Source organism: Kryptolebias marmoratus, linkage group LG3 (genome assembly GCF_001649575.2).
Source record: "Kryptolebias marmoratus isolate JLee-2015 linkage group LG3, ASM164957v2, whole genome shotgun sequence".
Classification (NCBI taxonomy): Eukaryota; Metazoa; Chordata; class Actinopteri; order Cyprinodontiformes; family Rivulidae; genus Kryptolebias; species Kryptolebias marmoratus.
Window position 1 is genome coordinate 2022286 of NC_051432.1, and position 23867 is coordinate 2046152.

The following is a 23867-nucleotide window of genomic DNA, read 5'->3' on the forward strand; positions in this document are numbered from 1 at the left end:
CCTTTGCTGCCACCTTTTTGTCACAAATCACTCCTGAAACTTTTCTCCATCCGCTCCAACCTGCCTGGACTCTCTTCTTCACCTCTTTACCACACTCTCCATTTTCCTGGACAGTCAACCCTAAGTCCTGCACCTTTGTGACCTCTGCTCCTTGTAGCCTCACTGTTCCACCTGCCTCCCTCTCATTCACACACGTGTACTCTGTCCTACTGCAGCTGACTTTCATCCCTCGTCTTTCAAGTGCATACTTCCACCTCTCCAAGTTCTCTTCCACCTGTTCCCTGTTCTCCCCACAGATCATGATGTCATCTGCAAACATCATAGTCCACAGGTATTCCTGCCTGACCTCATCTGTTAGTCTGTCCATCACCAGAACAAACAAGAAGAGGCTCAGAGCTGATCCTTGATGCACTCCCACCTCCACTGTCTTCATGTTTTATAAAAAAAAATAAAAAGATATTGCATAATATGAAGCACTCAGACTATGTGTTGTATATGACTCTCAGCTACAAGAATATCAATTTTTAACTCAGTATCTTGAAAAATGACTGACTTATAGCCATATTTGTGTTTCCTAAGGTCAGTTGGCACTAGTGGCTGTCTTAAATTTGGTTGGCTCTAAAAGTGGTCTGTTGTAGTTGTAAATCCAGTGATCATTTCCTGAAAGTCTAATTAAAATCCATCTAGCAGTTTGTGGCATATTTTGCTAACAGACAGACAGTGGACCCCAAATACTTAATGGCAAAATGTAAAACAAACATAACAGATATAATAGACATAATGTAATGGACGCACACAGCTGGAATTGAATAGCTCTGATGTGTTATTTAAACTGACATTGATGTAAAGAATTATGACATGATGTTTGCATGAATCTCAGAAATGAGAAATGATTGAATTTGGACTTGTTTGAAGTCGTCAGCAATTGGAACTGATCATTTTGGACCAGATGCTATTTGTTTGGTCAGAACTAAATTCTGTTTCTCTAAACTCAGGTAATTCAAAAAGTTTTTACAACAGGTAAGATACTAAATGTTCCTAACCTCGTCACATAAATCTACTTCAAAATATCTGAGTGTGTGTGTGTCTGTGTTTTCAAACCTTTGAGTGGTCCTGCATGAAAATTGTATAAAGTATACTGACAAATTAAAGTTAACAGATAAATAACCCAGTACATTATTAAAAAAAATGCACACTTCCCATGCAGTTCATACATTATTCTCTAATGGTTAAATATACTTCACTCCATATGGCCTTGAAATAATGTGGTCTTGTAGTCTCATGCAATAAGTCCAGTCATCAAGGCAGTTCCTCTGTGTCAAACACTGGTTATATAAAACTTTTTCATACACAGAGGAGCTTTATCTGCTGTCAGTAGCCATAGAATAGAAGATTATGTGGTTAGACGAGGGAAAACACGACCAACCCTTTCAACTGACAGGACAAGGCCAAACAATAAATGATGAAATTTCAAACCATGGTATTTTGCTTTGCAAGAAAAACCTTAATGTTGCTCTGTCAAAAACACACTTCCTTCAACTGCCCACTGACGGTGTCGGGTTTGTTAAAGCTGCGCAGAGGCAGGCCAGCTCACCATGTCAGATTTACTGCGTAATTTCCTGCTGGTTTGGCTAATATCCTGCGCAAAAATAAAACCGTGAGAGAACGAGAGGTGTTGGTTGAAGAAATCTGCAAAGGAGAAGTTTGTGAAGAGCTAAGTTTAAAACTTTCAATTTGTTTTTTTCTCTAAATGATGAAGAACCTGATGTCTAAAGGCATTTTAAAAAGCCTAATCTGAACTAAGAGTCCATGTAAAACCAGACTGGTAATTTTAAAGAACGCAAGCACAAAAATACATGTTCTTTGAAAGTCATTAAAGCAGCTGTCTTTTTTCTGTGGTAATGTTTGTCTCGAGGCTCTCTCAGCTTCAGTCTCTGACAGGTAAAGCTGTTTCCTTGATCATATGGTTAAAAGTTGCCTACATCAATAGACTGACTGAAATCTCTGACAGATGTGGAAATACAGAGAATGTCTGTATTCTATCTTCCTCCTGTGAACAAACTACTTTAAAGGACTTAAAGACTTTGAAGTGGGTTTTTGTGGAAAGGTTATGACCAATTAATATATTACCTTTTGAAGATAGCTCTTTGAGTGGCCTGAATCTGGAGAAATAAATTTCAATTCTGAGCAGATTGATGAGCTAGTCTGAGCAGACTGTTGCTGTCTTTAAACAACTTCAATATCAAAGGTTTCATAACATTCTAGGTGACATTATTTCATAGCCCTTTACGCCGTTGTTTGTTTGTTTCTGTGTTCTTGGGTTCCGTCTCCGTGCCCGTTCCTGTTTTCACTGCTCCATGTCCTAAGTTCTCACCTTTGTTATGATTTAGTTTCTGCTGCCACGCCAGCTTTTGTTTTGTTGTTCTGTTTATTTTTACTTAAATAAATTAGTTATTTAAAATGAGTCTGCGCTCAGGGATCGCCTTCATCTCTACAGATCCTGACAAATTTATAGTTATGGCCTCTATGGACCAGTTCATTCAAGATCTGTGGTGACTTTAACACTAGTAAATTCAAAACATTTGCTTTATGAACAACATTTAGAAACCTTGTAACCAAAAAGTCAAGAAGCTCTTGTGCTGGCTAAACAACAAAAGATGCCTTAAATTAATAATAAATATTATTATACGCCTGATGTACACACACAAAAACAACAACAAAAAAACAGGTTAAAACGTTTTCTAACTAATCAGAGTGGGGCCAAGATAATGGCGGATTGCTGCCTTAATACAACATAACAATCATAACAATTAATAATTCTGTAACAGTAACCAAATAATTCAAGATGAGTAGTGAAACAAAGGTTTGTAAAATAACAATCACATAAACCACTTTGAAAAATTTATATGAGTAGTTTTAAGATGGCAGCAATCTACTTTGTTTTGGCTCTGCTAGGACTAGCCGTTAGCTCTTACATCAGCTCAGAGTTAAACTCTATTTTCTCCAAATCGAGGTCGTTTAAAGAGCTATCTCCAACAGGTGAGATACTAATTGTTTACAAAGTTTCCTCAAAACCCCACTTCCAAACATCTAAACTATTTCTTTAACAAACCACCACTGTCAGTTGTCATCACAACAGAAATGTGCTGTGGCCATAAACGTACGGCTCGAGGCCTTTCTTAGATGTTTTCTTTCATGATTGTGATTTCTCACATCTCAAAGCTGTCTCAGAAAGTAAGAAATCATTTGAATGCCATAATGACAGACAAGCTTTCAGAATAAAGAGGAGTGTATTTATATCCACTGGCCCTCTCTGCCAGTATTAGAGAATGCTCCACACGCATTTTCTTTTTATTAGTATATTAATTTCCTCCACAACTGCCACACTGGAGTAGCAGCATGGCACCTTTAATCCATTCATATACTTTATGTTGGCAAAAGTCTGCAAAATCAACAAAAACTGACTCTTTATGTCCGTTTCCTCCTCACTGTGAGATACAGTGATAATCAGCCCAATGATCAGGGGGTTGATGTGAACTTCTCATTAACGTTGTTTTACTTCTTGATGGAAAATCTGTTCCTATAATCCACAGCAGTAACATCAGTAAAGGTTTATTGGAACGATCTGATACTGAGGCTGCTTTTCTGCACGTAGAAACTTTTCCCTCTGTAACAGCTGAATGCTATCAGTACATCTAGGGAGAACCCAGGCATTAAATTTACTCTAACCTCATCGTGAAGTTTTCCAGTCACTTGTGTTAAACCAAATATCACTAAAATATATGTGAGAATGTCTGGCCACCACTGACTTATCACTATAAATCTAATGGTATGATTGCAGCTATGTTTTTATGAACAGGACACATGTTTATTTACTTCTCATATTTATTTGACAGTTTTATGATTAGTGTTTCTGATCACCTCTGAGTCAGTAGATCTGAATTTTTTTCTAACTAGAACATTTCTGAAGAAATTTTGAAGATTGCCAATCCAGCCACTGCCTGAAACTCCAACACACTGTTCATCAACTTTCTTCTATAAAGCCTAGTTGTAATTTGAGATGTTTATAATAATCCAAAATGAAATGTTGATGTTTTGATGTATAAAATACAGAAGAAGTGTAAAGAGAGCCAAGTTCAAAAGAAATGTCATGGCTGCTGCCTGTGGCGCATTAGAGTCGCCATGGTAACCGCACACCTGTATCTCCCACTCTCTGATAGTATTCTTAATTAAACAGGCAGACAGACACAGGCTAGTAAGTAAGCCTCAAACCGTCACTGTGCGAAAACTATGAGTCACATAAAAAAAATTAGCAAACCGGAAAGAGCAGAAGCAGCTGCTCATCACATGTAAGTGTTTTATATAGGAGTTAAAAGGACCCTTCGCTTCCAGATTGAAGAGAAAACGTTGAGCTCAGAGACAATGGAAGTCAATGAGTGTTTGGCTGTGAGAACTCTGCGCTCAGGGGGGATTTGAAAGAAACCCAGAACCCCTATAGCAGTGAGGGACACACCAGGCGAACGAAGACAAAAATGCCTATGTTTCCACGTATAAATTGTGTAAGAAGCTTAAAGTTTGTGGGAATAAGAAGAGTATGTTTGCAAAGATTTTGGACAGTTTAGACATCTCAAAAATTAGAGTGTGTGACGTTACTAAACTAAATAGAATGGCTCGTTAAAATCTTCAAAATTTATAAAACTTCAACTGCAATTGTGTAAAAGCCATAAGAACTATCAACATACCAGCTAAAGTCAGATATATGTGACCTTTCATCTTTCTTTGACCTGTTTAAACTTTGAATGATGCTTCTACTTTAAAGTATGTCTGGAGCTCCAAAAAGGGCTGTTCTTTTCAGTCATCTAGACAAAAAATCAGTTTTGTTTTGCTGGTTTTATTTTTTGCATTTTTTTTTGTCCAATGCACTACTATTAAAGTTTATATCACATTATTAAGGATCAAGCTGCACATTTTGAAGTTGTTTTTTTTTTCTTTCTTTCTTTCTTTTGTAGGGTTTATTCCAAAGTCTATGGAGGACTGAAATAACAACTTATTAGTTATGAGGGTGCTTCAGTGCATAGGCTTTCGGTACACTTAATGATGTTTGTCATTAATAATGTCCTTTCAGTCGGCTAAACGCAACAGCAAATACACAAAGCTGACAAAAAAAATATAAATCTGAATAAAATTTAAACAAATGAATGAAGCATCAAATCTACAAACTTGCATGAAACACTATGGTCTGAAGAAGGCAGAAGCCACGCAGCCTCCCTTCTGTGAACCATCTGGACAGAAATAGTGAACTATCCAAACATTATGAGGCTAAATCAGAGTGCCTTTAATAACATGGCTTTTGTTGACAACCTAACCCTGATTCTGTTTCTGACTTTGGTTCACATCATCAGCCCGTGACGTCCAGCCCATCAGGCAAACGGCAGCTGGGTGGGGGGGCTGACAGCAGGAGAAACAGGAAAGCGAGCAGCGGGGAAGGAAGAAGGACAGAATACAGGAGGAAGAGGAGGACAAAGGGAACTGATGCATGTTCCACATAGACTTGACAAACAAAGAGATGCAGTTGTGATTTTTGTGTAAAAAGGGGGTCGGACACATGTTTTGTCTTAGTGTTGAACTTTCCACTCCCCCCTCCTGCTGCATTCAACTCTCCAGAGGTGGAGTAATGTTAGTGTTGTGTTTGTTTCTATTATTGACGTTACTCGGGTGTAATCAATAGCAGATGACAGGCTACGGGAATTTGGCAAGCCCATACCCCCACCCAATTTTTGACAAACAAACCCACAAATAAAACGCCATACAGACTTACATCCAGCATGTTCACACCAAACAGATAATACACCATTTGGCCACAGATTGTGTTTGACAGATGCCATAAACTGCCAGGATAAGCACTAACTCATAAAGAAAGAATAGATGACAAACCTTCAAAATCTGAAATAATTCCCTCCAAGTGTGGGTTGACTCCTGCATCAGACATGTTTTTCTGGCTCGAAGTGTCACTAAACTCCTTTTCTTTGAAGTGGTTCCTGTTAATTCTGAACAAACTCCAAAATATACCCAATAAGAAACAAACTGTAGCCCACAAGTCTCTCTTTTTTATTCTCTGACTTTCCCACTAACTCTGTTATATTGCTGCATTCAGATTTTAGAGTGAGGGAAAAGGCAAGCCTCCTCCCTTTCTCCTCCTCCATATAGTGAGAAACACACACACACCCCTCCTCTAATGTCCTGTGTATGTGTGTGTGTGTGTGTGGACCCTGCCCCCCACACACTCGTGCGTGCACACACAGACGTTTGTGCAGACAACAGAAGCTGTCACAACCTGAGTCTGTTCAGCTGAAGTGGCTCTAAAGCCTGATTTCTTCATTCAGTCTCTGAAAAAGTTCTGACAGGAGAGATCTACAACATGTCACACAACAGCTTCAACCAGACTAACTAAAAAGTCAAACAGGATGCTACGGCTCAACTGCTGCTTTTCAAACGATCATCGTAAAGAATAATTTCACTTCCTGAAAGATAGAGAAGACTCTTTGTAATAGTGACCTATGACATGAAAACTTCTGAGACCTTCTGGTGAAAGATCAGAGGTACATAATGGCACCTCTGGGCAATTAACAAGTGATTCATGCACTAACCTGTCCTCTGTGGCTCTGTTAGCAGCGAAAACAAGAGGATCTGAGCTTGGTGGACACATCAGACCAAGTAATCCAGTACTTCTGCACGTCTCCTTTAGCAGAGACACTGATGAAAAGCTTGTGTTTGATGTGGTGGCTACAGTTTCATCCCTCGTCCTTGAAGCTGCTGTGACCAGTTTAATGACTCGTGTTTGCAGTGAAAAAAGAAACATTGTTGAGAAGGTGGTGATAAAATAATCCGGGTGGTGAAATATCAAAGTTTTTTCTATCAAAGTTTTTCTATCTCCTCCCAGTGGGACGTGCTGCAGAATTCCTTGACCATGAATCTAAACAGGGATGTTATAGCTAGTCGATCATGAGTATCTTTTCACAAATTCCTGTTTGAAGCCACACATGAATTCATATGACATTTATGACAAATGCACTCTAATCCTGGGTTAGTTTGACCATTTCTGTAGTCATTTTAAAGGTCATGCAAGTGAATGTAAAAGCTGATGTCCAATCAGAAGTCAAAGGAAACTTAAACCTTAAGCATGAGCCTCGGGGAGCTGATATTTTCATTTCCACTCAGCCTAACACATGAGAAGTCATGAATCATATCACATGCAGTGTTTAAAAGGCACAAAGCAGTGTCTGGAAAATTTACAGTCCTAAAGAGGCTGAGGAATCTCATCTGAATAAAAAGCTCCCTTCTAAGGGGCACAAATAGCACAACCATTGGCCCCTAACCCTAACACCTGAAAGGTCACTGCTAACACTGAGCGATGCTGTGTGTTTCCAAGGCTGCCTGGTTACCTAATACAGCCACTGCGAAGGTGTCTCTTGACAAAAAGCAGAGCATGGGCACGCTAAACCTAACAAAAACAAACCTTACTTAGCCTGACCCCTGAGACCAGTGGCAGCTGGTGGGTCGAGCAAGGAGTCCAGGCGTTTGGTTCTTACAGAATTAATTGGAAAGTTGAGGCAAATTTGGAAAAGTACTAAAGAGAAGTGTAAAATCACGGGGGAACGTAAACTGAATAGTGTTCCAGAAAATTAATAAGTCAGTTGCTGTCACAACAGCCTTTTTGATCACGTTCAGGGTCACAGGAAGATGGCGTCTGTTTCCAGCAGTCATTGGTCGAGAGGTGGTGTCTAACTGAGCTGTGACTGTTGGGAGATTAGTTGGTGAAAGAAATTGCTCATAAGTGAATTTTTAGCTGCAGCTCTGCTGAACTCTGTGTCTGCAACCAAGTGACCAACAAGCCTTGTGTCCATGTTTCGACTGGTGAGTTTTTGTAAATCCTGGCCTTATCTCATGTGTACGGCTTGCAAAACTGTATTTTTGGCTGTGCACATTATTTTGTTGTCTCCCTCTGCTAACCTCGCCAGCCGCCCCCCAAAAAAATACTCAAGAAATGTTGAATGCAACGATTACCCATCTTTTGGGGTGCTAATATGTCATTTCAAATATATAAAATTTGACTATCTAAATACAAGATTAAACAAAGGCAACTTGACTTTTTCCCAGAATCAAGTCACATGTGATGGGTTTGTTTTGGTTTACTCCACTTTTGCTTGTTTTTCTCACAATACTTGGCAACTCTGGCAGAAAAGCATGATCAGTACATAAGTCTGGATGCAATTTGAATCCATGCTTTTATTGCAGTGCTGCATTTACTTAAATAGACAAACCTTCCCTCCCTGAAATGCCTGCCATATGTTGTGTGTCTGAGTTTAAATATATGTTTATAAAGGTTTAAAACTGTTGCTGCTCTTTCACTTTCACAGGACTGCAGTGGGCTGTTGTGTTAAATATATGACCACTTGCCTCTGTAGTAATTAAGCTTAAAGACATGTAAGATAAAGCTGAGCGACAGAATAACGGAAAGCTCCAAAACTTTGAGAAGCCTGCATTTGTGTATTTACTCTGTGAATAACATTGCTTTATTATGTGACTACACATGTGTTCATATGGTTTCTTTACTGTGACTGCAGAAACTGATGTGTTTTGTGTGTCTGGACCCTTGAAATAATGCAGTAAACACAGAGAAGAATATGTACATTGAAGGATACATTTATTTAACCAAAACTACTCATCCTCAAACGCCTCGACTAAGTCTAAGTGTGACTTTGAAATTTATTTTAAAATGAAGGTTTCCAATGCCATTTCTAAACTTTCATCAGCTTGTTTTTCAGAGACAGTGATACTTGTTAAACTAATCTTTGTAGCAGGTTAGAATTTGGATTTAACAGCTTGGTCACTAATTTAGCCCTGTTTTATAATCAGGATTCTTGGAACATTTGGTAGTGAACACATTTTGAATCAGAATATATAGACTGTAATAACCAGAAATGAAGACTGGCATTAAAGTGTTTATTTTTTGGGTTTGCCCTCCTCTGGTTTTGTGTTGACTGCACGGTGACGCAGTTGATTTAACCCTACTGCCTCGTAGCAAGACGGTTGCAGGTTCGACATTCTGCTGGGGTCTTTCTGCATGCAAATTGCACATTCTCCCTGTCTGTCTTGTTTGCCTCATTGTGACCTCTGTGATGGACTGACGACTTGACCAGGGTGTACCCCTCCTCTCAACCAGTGGCCACTGGAGATAAGCACCAGCTCCCTGCACACGAATAAGCAATTCATAAAAAATGGGTTGATGGTCTTGTGTTTACTGTAGGAAAATCACCAACAAAACCCTCCACAGTCTGTATAGCATAAAAGGCCAATAACAGCCAGTTTTATAATGTCTGAGTTTCCTGATGTGTAGTGCATGTCACATTCTTGAAAGTTTTCTCTCCATCTCAACTTTTTGCCAAAATTTCCTTCAGTTATGCTCTTTACTAAACACAAATGTAGAATATTGTTGTTGGTAACTAAGCTCCTTCTGTCAAGGTCGGTGGAGAGCAAGAGGAACCCTGAGTACAGACTCATTAAAGAGAAAAAAACAAAAATTTATTCTTAAATAATGACACAAAAACAAAAGGCTGACGTGGCAGCAAAAATCCAATAAGTAAACAAAACAAAAAGGCAAGGCGAGGCAAGACAAGGGAACCAGACAACCAAAGACGAGATACAAGAGACAATAGACATACCAGGGACAATGAACCAGCGGGGCAGTGGAGAAAGTGACCAGGTTTTAAAGCTGAGGATGATTATGGGAAGTGGGCACAGGTGAGTGATTACAATAGCGGACAGGTGGAGATGGGCGTGGAAATTAACAAGAGCTGACAGAGGATAAGTGGAGAATGATGACAAATGGGCAACAAACAGGAAAACGAAACAACAAAGACAGTAAACCAAACTCAAAAGAAACCAGAAACAAAACACTGAATACAAAAATAAACACTACCAAAACAAAACCTGACACCTTCCTTGTTTTTTCCTCATCATCCTGTATTAAGTAGTTTTCGACCATGGCCAGGTTGCCCTTGCACTCCTTCCTGCTTCTTTTGTCAACACCTGCTTAGCATGTGGTGTCTGCAAAATACAGCTTTTTATTATCTTTTACTGTTTCTATTATTAACATGCTGTATGCATTACCCAGACTGTGATTCTGGTTTGATGTTGCTTCATCAGAATGTATCAATAACCCTTTCCCATTTGATTTCTCTTCATTGTGTTGCTACGAGGCATTATTTTGTTTTTACCTGAGAGATGTCATTTGAACAGACTTTGTAACTTTATAGTTAACTTAGCTGTTATGCTCTGTTTTATATTTTTTAACCCCTCTGATGTCAGTATCTTCACTGGTTTGAGTTGCACTTATTTGTCTAGTGCAGCTCAAACACTGATGCACATTTGTTGCACATGTGACTGGAGTGATGCCTCCTTCCTTGTTAATTGACTGCACATTGGTGAGCCTCAGTTGCATGTAAATATTTTTATGTGATTGTTTTATTTCATGTGCATTACAATGTGATTATTAAAAGTAGCAGCACTGAAAAGCACCTTTGCACTCCTAAATTCAACAGACTTAAAAAAAATTAATATTCATAATTACCTAATAAATAATGACTAAAGCAGTATTTATAAAGTGCAGTTACTAAGAAAGGTATTTTGAAAATTTTTGTTCTGGTATATGAACTCACATACTTCCATCTGAACCACCACAATTATATTTATTAGATATTAGTCCAATATCATCAATACCCTGAATCTGTCTGTGTTGTGAAAGAATGTAACATTCAAACAGTGGAATTTGTTGCCTGATCACTATAACAAACAGGAACTTAACACAACCACAAGCCTTTACTTTTAGCATCAGGAAGTAGCATTAACCCAAGGTGTTATTTTCATTTTTTTTAAAAAGCTAAGGTAAGTGGACTCAGAGTTCATCTCAGTGACAGTTTAAAGTTGATTGCTTGAACTCATGACAATACCAAACCAAATTTTATAACTATTTTTTGTTTGCTGTGGTCAATAAGCTGTAGTGGCCATACCGAATCTGGTTGACTCTAAAAGTTAATCAGGTGTAGATGTGCATCCAGTGATTACTTTCTGAGAGTTGTATTAAAATCCTCTCTGTGGCTCATGAGATGTTTTGCACACACACCCACACACACAGGCAACTACATCAATACCAACCTTTTATGGCGGCAGTGATAATAAATGTAAAACAGAAACAAGTCAGAGCTCAACAAGAAACAGAACAGTTTTTTTTATAGAACAGCGAAAGTTCAGAGAGTAGATATTTACGTAAAGCCATGGTTAAGTCTTTCCCACAACTGACATTATGCATGTTTGAATTACAATGACAGTGTTCTGTAACAACTATTACCTTTTACCCTTTAATTTCAAGATATCTAAATCTGACTGAAACCTGTGTGGGGAGTTTAGGATGGTGTGAAGCAGGAGTGGGCATAAAGGCCCTTGAGAGTCTACTGGATTGACCAAGTATATTTTCAACATGCAGAACATAAATGCAAATTGAAAAATGAAAAATAATGGTCTATGATTTACTGCAGTCCAAGCATCCTTTGCTGTATTGATATTGTGATGATGAAAATGTTTCATTATATTGTGCACCCCAACTGTTTACATTCCAAGTTTACCCCATGTTGCATGTGTTGATGTTAACATTTTAAACTCAAGCTTATTTCCTCTCTGTAATGTCACCTTCAAACTGACCTGTGTCTCTCACTTGTCACAACTCCTCCCTCAGAGGTTGAAAAGTACGATTTCCCAGTCAGTTTCCTTTCCTCACAGTCCCTGCTGTTTTAATGGCTCCCTCATTTATCATTACTTCAACATAATCAGAGGAACAACATGAGGGCCGATAAAGGGAGGGCGATGGGAGGAGAACCATGGGGCGTGTATTCATCGAGGATATCCCGTACACTTCTTTTATAGAACACGGAGAGCTGAGTGATTTCCCTGATTTCCTTGAACTTTGAGTTCACGTTTGTGGGGCCAGTGTTGTGTGCACGTGGGCTTCAAGGTGGGTCATGGTGGCCAGAGTAAATCACAACTTGTTCAGGTGGCTTGTACTTTTATGTTTTAATCTGTCTTCTGTGATTTGGTAGATTTTTTTTCCTATTTTCTTTTGAAATTAGTGTTTTTTTCCTTGTGAATCTTAGCTAGTTTTTTCCACATTTGTGTTTTGTTACCTGTCATTCCATTAGTTGATCACCTCGTTAGTTTTCATCGTTTTACCTCAGATCGTCTTCAAATCATCTTTACTAGTTTGAGTCAACTCTGCTTCTTTTGGTCAAACCTAGGTGACATATAAAGTTAAAATATGTTAAATTCAGTTCAAGAGCATGACTACGCCTCAACCACACCAATAATAACCAGGTAGATCAGCTCATCCTTTCAGCACAGTTAATTTGAGACTCTAAACCTAACGTTTTCTTCTGTTCCCCGTTCTGAAACTTCGTTATCTTATTTCATCCCCTCTTTTCTTCCCATTCATCTCTTGAGCCTTGTCCAGTCATACGTTCAAGTCAATCAGAGTCATCACCTGACAGTTCTAGCCAATACTTCACCATTCTCACCCTTCATCCCATACCTAATCACGACCAACATCCATTTAAATCATCTGGGGGGGTTCACAGTTCCTCCGCTCTGAGTGTTTTCTTCCTAGCTGCCAACCGTGACACTCCTCAGATGAGAGTCAACCTTCAAATTCATTCATCCTTTCATCCTTAGCTCTACATAAACGAGTAAACTACTTCTTGTGGTGTGATTCCTATTAGTGACCTTCTTTTCAAGGCATATGTTCATGTGGCACAAGTGAAATCTTAATATTATATTCATGGTTTATGGGTAATTTCAATATGGAAACTGGATCTAAAGTTTCGGTTCTAGCCTTTAGGAAAGTCTCTTCCTTGCTTTTTAGTTCATGAGTAACTTTTATTTTTTTCTACATGGATTCCTAATTTGCTCTGTGGGCTTCAGCTCTTGAGCAGCTCAGTAAAGTTAAAGGAAGTTCACGGATACACGAGAGACTCTTAATATTTACACCAGTGTACCGTACAGAAAGATTAATAGGAACACAAACATGTCAGGTTTTTTTGGTCTTTGACAAAGTGAGACCCACTAATATGGGTATTTGGGTTCTTTCTGAGTGTGTGTGTGTGTCCTCACCTTGACTCTTGTCTTGTTAACACATGTGAGCAAGTTTAAATTGATGCATTTCCTCCACTAAAGGGCATAAACTTGTTTTTTTTATCCCAAAAGCTTATTGTTCTTTTATTCAAATCTGACCCCTACTAACTAAATCCTTTCTTTTAGTCAAACTGATGCTACACAGGCCACATAAATATTGCAATTACTGTCATTCCAACAGACAGCATTGCGGGTTACTTCCTGTTTAATTGGCAAGACTTCAAGCAACAAGTACTCCTCTTCATTTTATTCTTTGTTATATTTGAAAGCCAGGCATCATCAATAAGAAGTTACAAGTCAATGTGCTGACCACATGGGATAGCCATGTCTGATGACACGCTGTATTGAACACATTAAAGTAATCCTGAACAGCCGAGGACACAGACATTAGAAGACTTTTTGGTCAAGATGGTTGAGCTGCAGATACATGCATGGTAACAGGGGTATAAAAAAAATCTATTTTCGTTCCACCACCTCAGTTTTCTGAAAATGCAAAGTCTGAAGCATTTAGAGATGGGTGAGGTTAAGACTGTGGCTGCCGTTGCCATGACAACAGGTCCAAACAGAACAGGTTGAAAACCAGGAAGAACCTAAAACAAGGGTTCCTCAAAAGAGTAAAGCAGCAGCTGAAATCACGCCTGTGTTTCCTCTTTGCTCACCCCCCATCTGGTGTAAGACGACTACATTCCTCCACATCCCATAAACAAAAATATCTCTCTGTCTGCTGAAAATAAATCATCCATGTGGAAAATTGCATGTAATCTATGGATATGTGGCTGCACAAAGGGAAAATAATGTAGATAAGACTGCAACAGTGCCATCAAGTGGGAATAAAAATGTGTGCAAAAATGCCTGTGTGTACAAAAAGACACTGAGATCAGGTTTCTTATTAATAGTCCAGTTAAAGATTAATCTGCTGAATTTGATATAAGATTTATTGAATCTAAAGTATTAACCTTTCAGTGCAGACCGAACATAGAAGTTTATTAATTAGGGTAAGCAATGACTTGAAAAGAAAAAGTGTCCGATAGGAACAGAGTTAGAAAACCACAGCAGATGCATGAAAGTATGTAAAACTCTGCCGCATTGAAAGAGTTTGATGTATGCTAAGATCCTCATCATATGGGAAGACGGCTGAGCTCCACTCTCCATCCCCCGTAACTTAAAATAAACCATGTGTGCCAGTCTGAATTAATCTGACAGCTGGACTCCTCGGCCCCCTCGGCTAAATATGTGACGACAGGATGAAAACTTCACTCTGTCCGTTTTATTGCTGGGATGTAACTGTGATGATGTTGGTCAACAGTGAGTTCAAGCCTGCCAATCACAGAGCCGCTGTGCCCCCTGAGAGATTAGGCTTTGTCACTCAGTGAAGTCGTCTTTGACAGCACATTACAGAGGTTTACTCACTGTAACTATTCAGGCACCTTCGGAGCTCTTCACAACAAGCTCACTGTAGCTACAGCTGCCCATTCAATGAACGACAGAGAAGGATTCCAGTAAAGTTCTGTTCCCATCTATGAAAACACACCAGAAGGGTGAAGTTCAGCTGTAGACACATGGAGGTCTCTTGCTTCCACCACAAACAAAGCAAACACAAGCAGGGTGGCTTCCAGCTAACGGATTCTAGTCCAACAAAGAAAAGAGCAAAAGAAGTTGGGAAGAACTTACCAGCTATTTTGTCTCGCTCCATAACTCAGCAGCTACCTCAAATAGCCACATGTAACCTCTCGCTCTTCTTTCTTCTCTTTCCCTCCCTCCTTTTTTTTCTGCATGGAGACTTCCCCTTTCTCCTGACTTGGTCACCCTGTCCCCGTCTCTCCTCCCTCCTTTTCCTCCGTCTGCCTCCCTCGCTCTTACGCCCTCCAACTTCTAATGTCTTCAGTCTGTCAGGATAACAAGTGAGCAGAACAGACATCCAAAGCCATGTGCAGGTCATATGGAGCTTTGCTTTTTCAAGTTAATGTATTCTCCTTTTTTTTTCTCTCTCTCTGTGCTTTTTTTTCTTATTCTCTCTATACTTGAGCTACTCTTCCTTCCTCTTTATCACTGTTGCATTGATGTTGAAATGTCTCTGAAAGCCGTTTCATCCAAAAGAGTAAATAGTCCACCAGAGAATCCAACTTAAATCTAACACACACTTTATGCCATGTCATCATCTCTGAATTAACTGTACAAACAGGAAGCACAAACCCACATGAAGTCAAGAAAACACTACAGGGCTGTTAAAAAGGATGGAAGAGATTTTTTTTTTGCACAAACCATCTATAAAGGGCTCTTATGCATCAAAAAGGCTTCTGCACAACCACATAATAATCAGATTGCTACTGCATACATTTATGTGTGATATAACTTGACATCGTAAAATCATTGAATGAAAAACAGACTTTGTTGTGAACATCGTTTATTTTACTATCACTCACTTTAGGCATTATGCCTGACCTTTTGCTCAACAAGGTCAAGGGCCACTTAGTGAGTTGCTGTCTTGACGAGAAAGTCAAAAAGACAATGCACAGACACACACACACATAGGTCTTGTTTTTGTGTCAGGCCGTTGCCCAACAAAAACAACTCACACACTTCCTCTTCCTCTTTCCTACAAAGAGCGTTCTTCCTCACAACCACGGCGTCCAGATTTACAAAACTATGAGCAAACTAAACAAACTTTCTCAGACTCATTTCTTTAATGTACTGCACTTATCACAATTATTGCCATCCGTGAATTGTAAAGTTGTTGCTGTCAGAACACAAAATAAAAAACACAAAAGGTAGCATGGATACATTAGCAGGTTTTATTTAGTTTTATTTAGTTTAGGTTGCTTTGAAGACGCACATTCAAAAAGTTCAGATGTGTAAAACGTAAATAAATACAGAAAGCAGTGATTAAAACTCATATTTTATTCATAGTGGAACTTAGTAAACACATTAAATGCTGAAACTATGAAACTGTATTACTTTTAGGGTGGAAAACAGCTATTTTGAAATGTATAGCTACAAAACATCTCAAAAAAGTTGGGACAGGTCCATGTTTCCCACTGTGAAGCATTCCCTCTCCATTTAACAACAGTCTATAAACATCTTGGAGCTAAGGAGTTGGAGTTTTTGGAAAAGAATGTTGTCCCATTCTTCTCTGATGTGGGATTGTAGCTGTTTAACAGTACTGGGTCTTATTTGCTGGATTTCTTTGCTTGATGGGAGCATATGTTGTTCTAAAACCTGTATAAACTTTTCTGCATTGATGGTGCCTTTACAGACATGTAAGCTGCCCATGCTATAGGCCTTAATGCACCCCCATACCATCAGAGAGGTAGGCTTTCGAACTTTGCACTAATAACTGGCAGGAAGGTTCCTCTCTTCTTTAGTATTGAGGACATAGCATCCATGATTTCCAAAAAATCATTTTTACCACAGAACAGTTTTCCACTTTTCCTCTGTCCATTTTCAATGAGCTTTGGTTTAAAGAAGACGGAGGCATTTCTGGATGGTGTTCACATCTGGCTTCTTCTTTGCCTGATAGAGCTTTAAGCAGCATTTCTGGATGGCACAGTGAACTTTGTTTACAGACAATGATTTGTAGAAGAGTTCTTATCCATGCATTGATGTCCAGAACAGAATCAGACTGAGGTCCTGACGATCACAGACATCCAATACTGACAGTCAGCCTTTTGTCCTTTGCACACAGACCACTCCAGATTCTTAAAATATTTTCATATTATTATGAACTGTAGATGATGGGATATAGAAAAACATCTCAATTTTCCATTGAAGAACATTTTTAGACATTTTTGTAGACTGCTGAACCTCTGCCCATCTTTACTTCTGAGATCCAGTCTCTCTAAAATGCTCTTTTTATATTCAGTGCTCTTATTGACCTGTTGACTATTATCTTGATCCATTGCAATACGCTTCTCCAGCTGTTTTTTATTTATACTACATATTTTGCAGCTTCTTGTTGCCCCCATTCAAACTTTTTGGGATGTACTGCTGCCATAGAATTAAAGAAAAAATGTACAATTTCTCAGTTTCACATTTGATATGTTTGCTTTATTCCAATATGAATAAAATATGGGTTTATGGGATTTGCAATTCATTGCATTCTGTTTTTATTTATATTTTAATGGAAGTATCAACTTTTTTGGAACTGGGATTATAACTTGTTTATTACTCCATAAAATGGCTGCAGCATTTTAGTTTTTCCTTGCAGCAATGAAGATTAGAGCTGACAGAAAGCAACAAGGACAAAATGTATCAAAGGATAAAAAAATATTTGTTAAAGACATTCTGTTCTCTAAAGTTTTAATTCAATTTTAGTTTATTCATATTGCACCATTTCACAACAAGTCATTTCAGGGTGCTACACAGAAAAGTAATAAGTTTGATTCAGTCCGATTAGAACATAGTACAAACAGATTCAGTAGATTACAAAATGCCAAGTAGTAAAGGACTTATTTATTAAAGAAAACTGAGGAGATGACACCCTTTCTCTGCTTAGATTTAAGGCCCAACAATTAAACAGGGATAACAGCTACAAATAAATCAATGAGAGTTATTCTGCGTTGAACAAATGCGATGATGCTGAAATTGTTGGCAGACGTGACTTTTGGAACCGGACTACAAAGTAAGTGTTTTGATGCTGAATCCATTGGGAAAGCAGGATGTTTATGTTGTGTAAGTAGCGTGCTTTTAAAAATAGGCACGTCTCTTTTTGGCCACTGGCTCTTTCTGCCCCATGATCATTTTCCAGACGTATAAAGCTGCAGTTAATCACACAGCCAGAAAACGTCACATACAACATTAGTGCATGCATCTGTGTATGAAGCTGCTATATATCAGTTGTTACCAGAAGATTTGTTACTGCACTCTTTTAATTCTTAATACAAAATAACATTGATCTAAAGAAACAAAAACAAATATATAACAAAGGCGTTTATTTAAAGGAATAGTTCATATCTTTTATAATTGGGGTTTTCTGGAAAAGTCATGAATAATTATCTTACCTGTTCTAGACAGCTTCTTAACCTCAGTTTATAGAAAGAGTTTAATTTTGACTGGATTGATGAGCTAACAGCTAGTCAGACAACATCCAAGACCAAAGTGGAGGGCTGCCATTCTAAAACAAATTCAGTCCACAAAATTTGATAGCACAAAATAACAATGTTATTTTAAAAAACTTTTACACTGTTATCACTTTTGAAATACATGGTTATTTACATGAAATTCTATTCTAGTTCTTTATAAGCCAAAAATAGTAGGCATTAGCATTTAGCTGTAGCACTTCCAGTGAAGCCTGGGGGCACTTTCTGCAAAAATATCATGATATTTCCGTGAGGAATAAGTGGGTAATGCGAAATCAACAGTGTTGTAAAAGTTAATAAAATAATCTTTGCCCGAGAAGCTTTGAAACTTTTCAGATTGGAGTTTGTTTTAAAATGGTAGAAATTGATTTTGTTTCTATTTCTCCAAATTGAGGTAGTTCAAAAAAGCTGTGTACAACAGGTGAGATATTAATGTTTATAAAGCTTTCCACAGAACCACACTTCAGAAGATTTAAAATGATATTTTACGAATGACAAAAAAAAACTTTATTAACTCAATGCAACTGATAAAAGGTGGACAATTTGTTGACTACTTGATATATTGAAAGCTGAAATCTCACAAAGTCAGGCTTGCCTTTAAGGTTGAACACGTGCTTTTGGTTTTTGATAATATCTAACACCTTTCGTGGTTTAATTTCAATGAGAAAAAAACTGCCTTATTCACGTAAACATTTACATTTGTACAGTTGTGACTATATTAGAGATATAGGCCATTTAAACCTGTACAAAAAGAGCACACTATTTGGTCCTCCCTCATTCATACCTTTTACTAATTCTCTTCTTCATCCTCCGCAAACCTGCAGGCAAGGTACAACCAGACCCTCCAACTACACCCCTTCCCCCACATGAATACATAAAAATACACATTAAAACTTGAACATGAACACACCAACATCCACATACAAACACAGTTACAGACACAAACCTCAAGCATTTTTCTCCCATAACATACATAATATCCTGCACATTCAGCCTCCTCTCTTCAGTGACTTACACATGTACCAAACATGTATCCTGTGTTTGCATCCAATGAGGCAGATGGTTATGAGACACAAACGAACACGTGCACTTGTTCACTCATGTGAGACAAACTCAACCCCCGTGCCGAGCCACAAGAAAAAGGAAAAAAAATAATTGTATCACACACTGACTAAGAGTGGACGCCAAGCCTTGGGGTGCACATTAATGTAAGCTGTCGTTTCAGAGCGTGACCTGTGGCCACACACGTGACTCAGACAAGCTAAATTTAGTTTTATAATGGTTGGGCAAAAGGCTCACCAGCATGCCAGCCAGCACTGAAGGGATGCCAGCAGGTCAGCGGTGCACAATGATGGGGAAGGAACAGTGTAAAGAAGATAAAAAGTAAAATGAGACGAGGAGAAGGAGGAACAAGTGGTGTACAGGAGTGCAAAAGATAAAAGGATGGGAAGAAGAAAGAACATAAGGGAATCCTGAAAGATTCTTGAGTCTACAGAGGTGAGATGTGAGCATTCACCTCCTTGGATGTTTTTTGCTTTTATTGCTGTCATAAATCAATCATGGTCAATATAAATTAGCCTTACTGACAAGAGAGGAATTTAAAAAAAAAACCCTCTTTAACGTGAAAACAAATTTCTACAGAGTAGCATTAAAAGAGGCTTTTTTTCCATCTTCTCTGAACTCAAATTGCTGCTCTACAAGTTCTGTGGAAACTTCACGCTGACCTCACTGATTCTTGATCGTTTAGACACATGTCCCATTCATGAACACGTAATCAGTTAGAAAAGGATAATGCTTCATCTAAATTCATATATGAAAATCATGATTTATGCAGAAATGAAATCAATATATAGTATGAGAAATCATTCCTGATCATTATTTGTGTGCAGGTATTCAATGAGAAATTATTCAAGTGTTTTAACATATCTCTTTTACTTTCTGTCTTTCAGAGATCGATGATCCATTTTAACACTGATTTTGGACAGGAGAGAAAAGTTTATATCAACTGAAGGCAGCCAGCTGCTTGGGAGAATCTATCATCAACCATTGATAAATACTCAAAAAGGCCTTGATCCTGGGTGGTGTTTAGTTTGTTTTAGTCTTCAGTTAGAGTTTGTTTTGTGTGACCATCATGTCTAGAAAACCTTTTTTCTTTTTTCTTTTTTTTGCTTAGAATTGTTTCATTGTAAAGCCAAGCAGAGCAAAAAGAGTGGTTGCCTCGTCAGCTGACCGAGTAGACCCCTGACAACTTCACCTTGACTCCCAGCTACCTTAAGCAAAAGCTGACAAAGGCTTGACTAAGTCCTGGCCAAACATTGTCCTCCGTGGTATTCCTGTTCTGATCAGCCAGCAAACCACCCAGATGGCAGTGACCCCTGGCCCAAAGCATTGACCTAGTAAGAAGCTGGGTTTTGGTGACAGAAAATACATTTGGGACCACTTTTAAATTTCAGCTGATGATTATTTTGAAAATATCTCATCTGCAGTTCTACCAAAATAACCTGACCATCTGGCAGAATTGTAACATCCTTTCAGCCAAAATTTAAAACTAAGACCTGAGGAAACTAGCCAGACCAGAACCAAGTGTAGCATTTCTATTTTGCTGATTTCAATCCTGAGGACTACTCCAGGCTCCATTTCATGGTTAAAAGATTCTGCGACCTGGTAGACACATTAGAGAATGAGTGGGACCGCTACTGGAAAACCAGTGATCTCCTATAAGGAGTCTTCTCGTCACCCCAGGTTGGAGTCTGGGGTGGCCAAAGTCCTGCAGGAGGCCAGCTGCTGCAGCTCCCCTATTGTCTCCAGTGCCTCATCGCCAGAAGAGGGCGGATTCTACAGCAACTGAGGTTCTCGTCTCACCGCTACTAGTGGACAAAGAGGAGAGGAGATCACTGTTCTGGGGAACATGACTGGCCATAAGTCCTCTGACGTGTGTCTCCAGATGGGCTCACATCATGTCCTCTTCTCACCACACTCCTGTGTCCCCCGTGCCACCTGGAGCATCCCCTGTGTCCCAGGTGCAGCCTGCAGCAATCCCATGTGTCCCCAGTGCTGCCTGCAGTGTCCATTGTGTCCCTGGTCCCCTAGCCTGCATCCTCTGTGGTCCCCCAGCTTCCATCCTTTCCAGTTCTGGCTCCAGTGTTGCCTGCAGTGGACCCTTCAGCCCACAGTGCTGGCTTCAGTGTCTCAAGTCTCTGCTCTGGTTCTTCACCAGTCAGAGCTGTATGGGAGAGTGGCAAAGAGAAACTCACTGTTGAAAAAAACTCAGATTAAATCTCTACTACAGTTTGGCAGACGAGATGTGGAAGACTCCATGGTCAAGTGCTTCTCAACAGCTGGCCCTATAGTGGAGATTGAGAGCTATTTATTAAGTCTGAAATCCAGTCAGATTAGAAGGATCACACTTAATAATCTTGTCCAACTATATATTTTTTCTTAATAGATTCTAACAAAGTGATGGTCAAACACTAAACTCGATGCAGCTGAAAACAAACCACTGCGTTCCATCGCTGATTCACTCATTTATTTACAGTCAATGGCTGTAACTTGGCAGTGTAGTTACATTTTTGAAAACATGCATTAGTTATTAGCCTAATTATACATTATTGCTGGATTTTTTTATGACCTGTAGCTACACTGTAACTATTTCACAGGCAAGTGTGACTTTGGCTTGAAATGTGCAGACAAGCACCTAACAAAACACAGACACGCAAACACTGGAACTCACACTGCAGGGCAAACACATATATTTAAAATATCACACACAATGACATGCTTAGCTAAACACACACACACACACACACAGCTCCCCCAAGTCTTCCATCCAAACATAACAGCAGATATTCAAGAATCCCGTCTGAAGGTAGGAGATGGTGGCGAGCCAAACAGTGTGATGTGGTGCTGAGAGCCACAGTGTGATGACCTCACAGGAGAGACACGCAGTTACCATCTTCCCTCTGCTTCATCTCAATCATACACACGCTCAGAGAGAAAGGAGCTGTCCTCCTCACACGAGTCCCCTGCTGCCGCTAACACATACAACCTGGGGCGTGTACAGCAAAGACACGACTCCTCACATCACTCATCCACAGCAGCCAAATTTAGAACTGGGCCACACACTCTCGTGCTAACCTCGAGGAGATACATTCATACAAACAAGAAGACTTTTCCTTTTTAAATGCAATTCAACCCAATCACTAAATCACAACACTCAGTGAGTAACACCGACACTCAAACTGTAAGAGCACAGAAAGAAAAGAAATCAGTGAGGTAAGCCACAAATGCCTTCCAATAATTTCAAATAACTTGGCTCACGACACAAAAACTTTCTGCCTTTACCAAGCTACCAACATCTACAGGTGATCCATCAAAACACGGGCAACGTATCTGCCAAACTAGAGGTCACATCACACAAAAACACTAAGCACATGAACATTGGTTTAATTTATTGTGAAGCTTAAAACAATCATGTCAACCAAAGCTGACTACAAAGTTAGTTATCTGTGTTAAACCAAGCTTGAGGCATAAATGTCACCAAACTCTGAATTAAGTCAAAGTAACCACACAGACCCAACAAACAAGAAGAAAAAGCAATTAACAAAATTTCTGCAGGGTCTAAAATGTCATAAAAAAGTCTTACATTTAATCATCTTAATTTTAGGTTTTAAGAAGTCTTAAATATGTCCAGATGTCCTATTTCTGGTCTTAAAATACAATTAGTAACATCCTAAATTCTTTAATTTATTCATTTGGGTTTTTTTTTTCAAAGGTGCTATCTGCCTTCATTCTGAAGTAATGCATATCGTCTGCCGCCTTTCATGACAGCGTTTCAAACTAAGATAATTTTATGTTGAGAAAATAAGGAGATATAGCTGCCTAAGTTCATTTTTAAAAATAAATTTATGCAAGATCACACACAACACCATAAGATCTTGCACACTAATCAGAGCATGTGTTGCGAATGAGCCTCGGCTACTAATACATAAATTTTAGCTGACTACCTGTAAAACTGACTGATTATTGTAAATGTTGTAGTTTCTGAGGTCAGTTAGCTGTGGCGGCCATGTTGAATTAGTTGGAATCCAAAAGTAAACCACTATTGATATAAAGCCAATGATCATCTTCTGAAAGTTTCAATAAAATCCATCCAGTGGTTCATAAGATATTTTGCTAAGAGACATACATGTTTAACAACAATAGATAATGCCGAAGTTTTAAGCAAAGCTCTTACAAGATCTATTAGCCCTCGCAGTATGTGTTGTGGATGAATTTCAGCTACTACCACTCCAAATTTGAGCACAATATCTGTAACATTGACTGAGTTATAGCTATTTTTGTTTGCTTGGGTCGCTTAGCTGTGACCACATTCTGAGAGACTCATTAAAATCCATCCTGTTGTTCTTGAGATATTTTGCTAACAGTCAGGATTGACACCCATAGTTATTGCCAAAATTTTAGCTTTTTGCAAGGCCAATCAGAATACAGAACGGAAATGAAAACTTTTGAATAAATACATTTTAAAAAGAACTTTTTACTTATGTTGAATAAATATTG

The 23867-nt window shown here is 38.8% G+C and overlaps 1 protein-coding gene across 5 annotated transcripts in view; it reads right to left on the reverse strand.

Moving 5' to 3' along the window:
* LOC108245319 (septin-9-like) overlaps positions 1 to 23867 on the reverse strand; it is a 124032-nt gene that overhangs the window by 68589 nt on the left and 31576 nt on the right. Inside the window, exons 1-2 of one of the 5 annotated variants that reach the window (XM_037974730.1) lie at positions 14908 to 15016; positions 12237 to 12343 (exon numbers count right to left, since the gene is read on the reverse strand). The exons of 2 other annotated variants lie outside the window; for them this stretch is intronic. In XM_037974730.1, coding sequence (XP_037830658.1) covers positions 12237 to 12243 — 7 coding nt within the window. In that variant the 5' untranslated portion in view covers positions 12244 to 12343; positions 14908 to 15016. Of the gene's footprint in view, positions 1 to 5934; positions 6134 to 12236; positions 12344 to 14907; positions 15058 to 23867 lie in introns of those variants that run through there. 2 more of the 5 variants (XM_017432136.3, XM_017432134.3) reach the window with 2 other exon arrangements.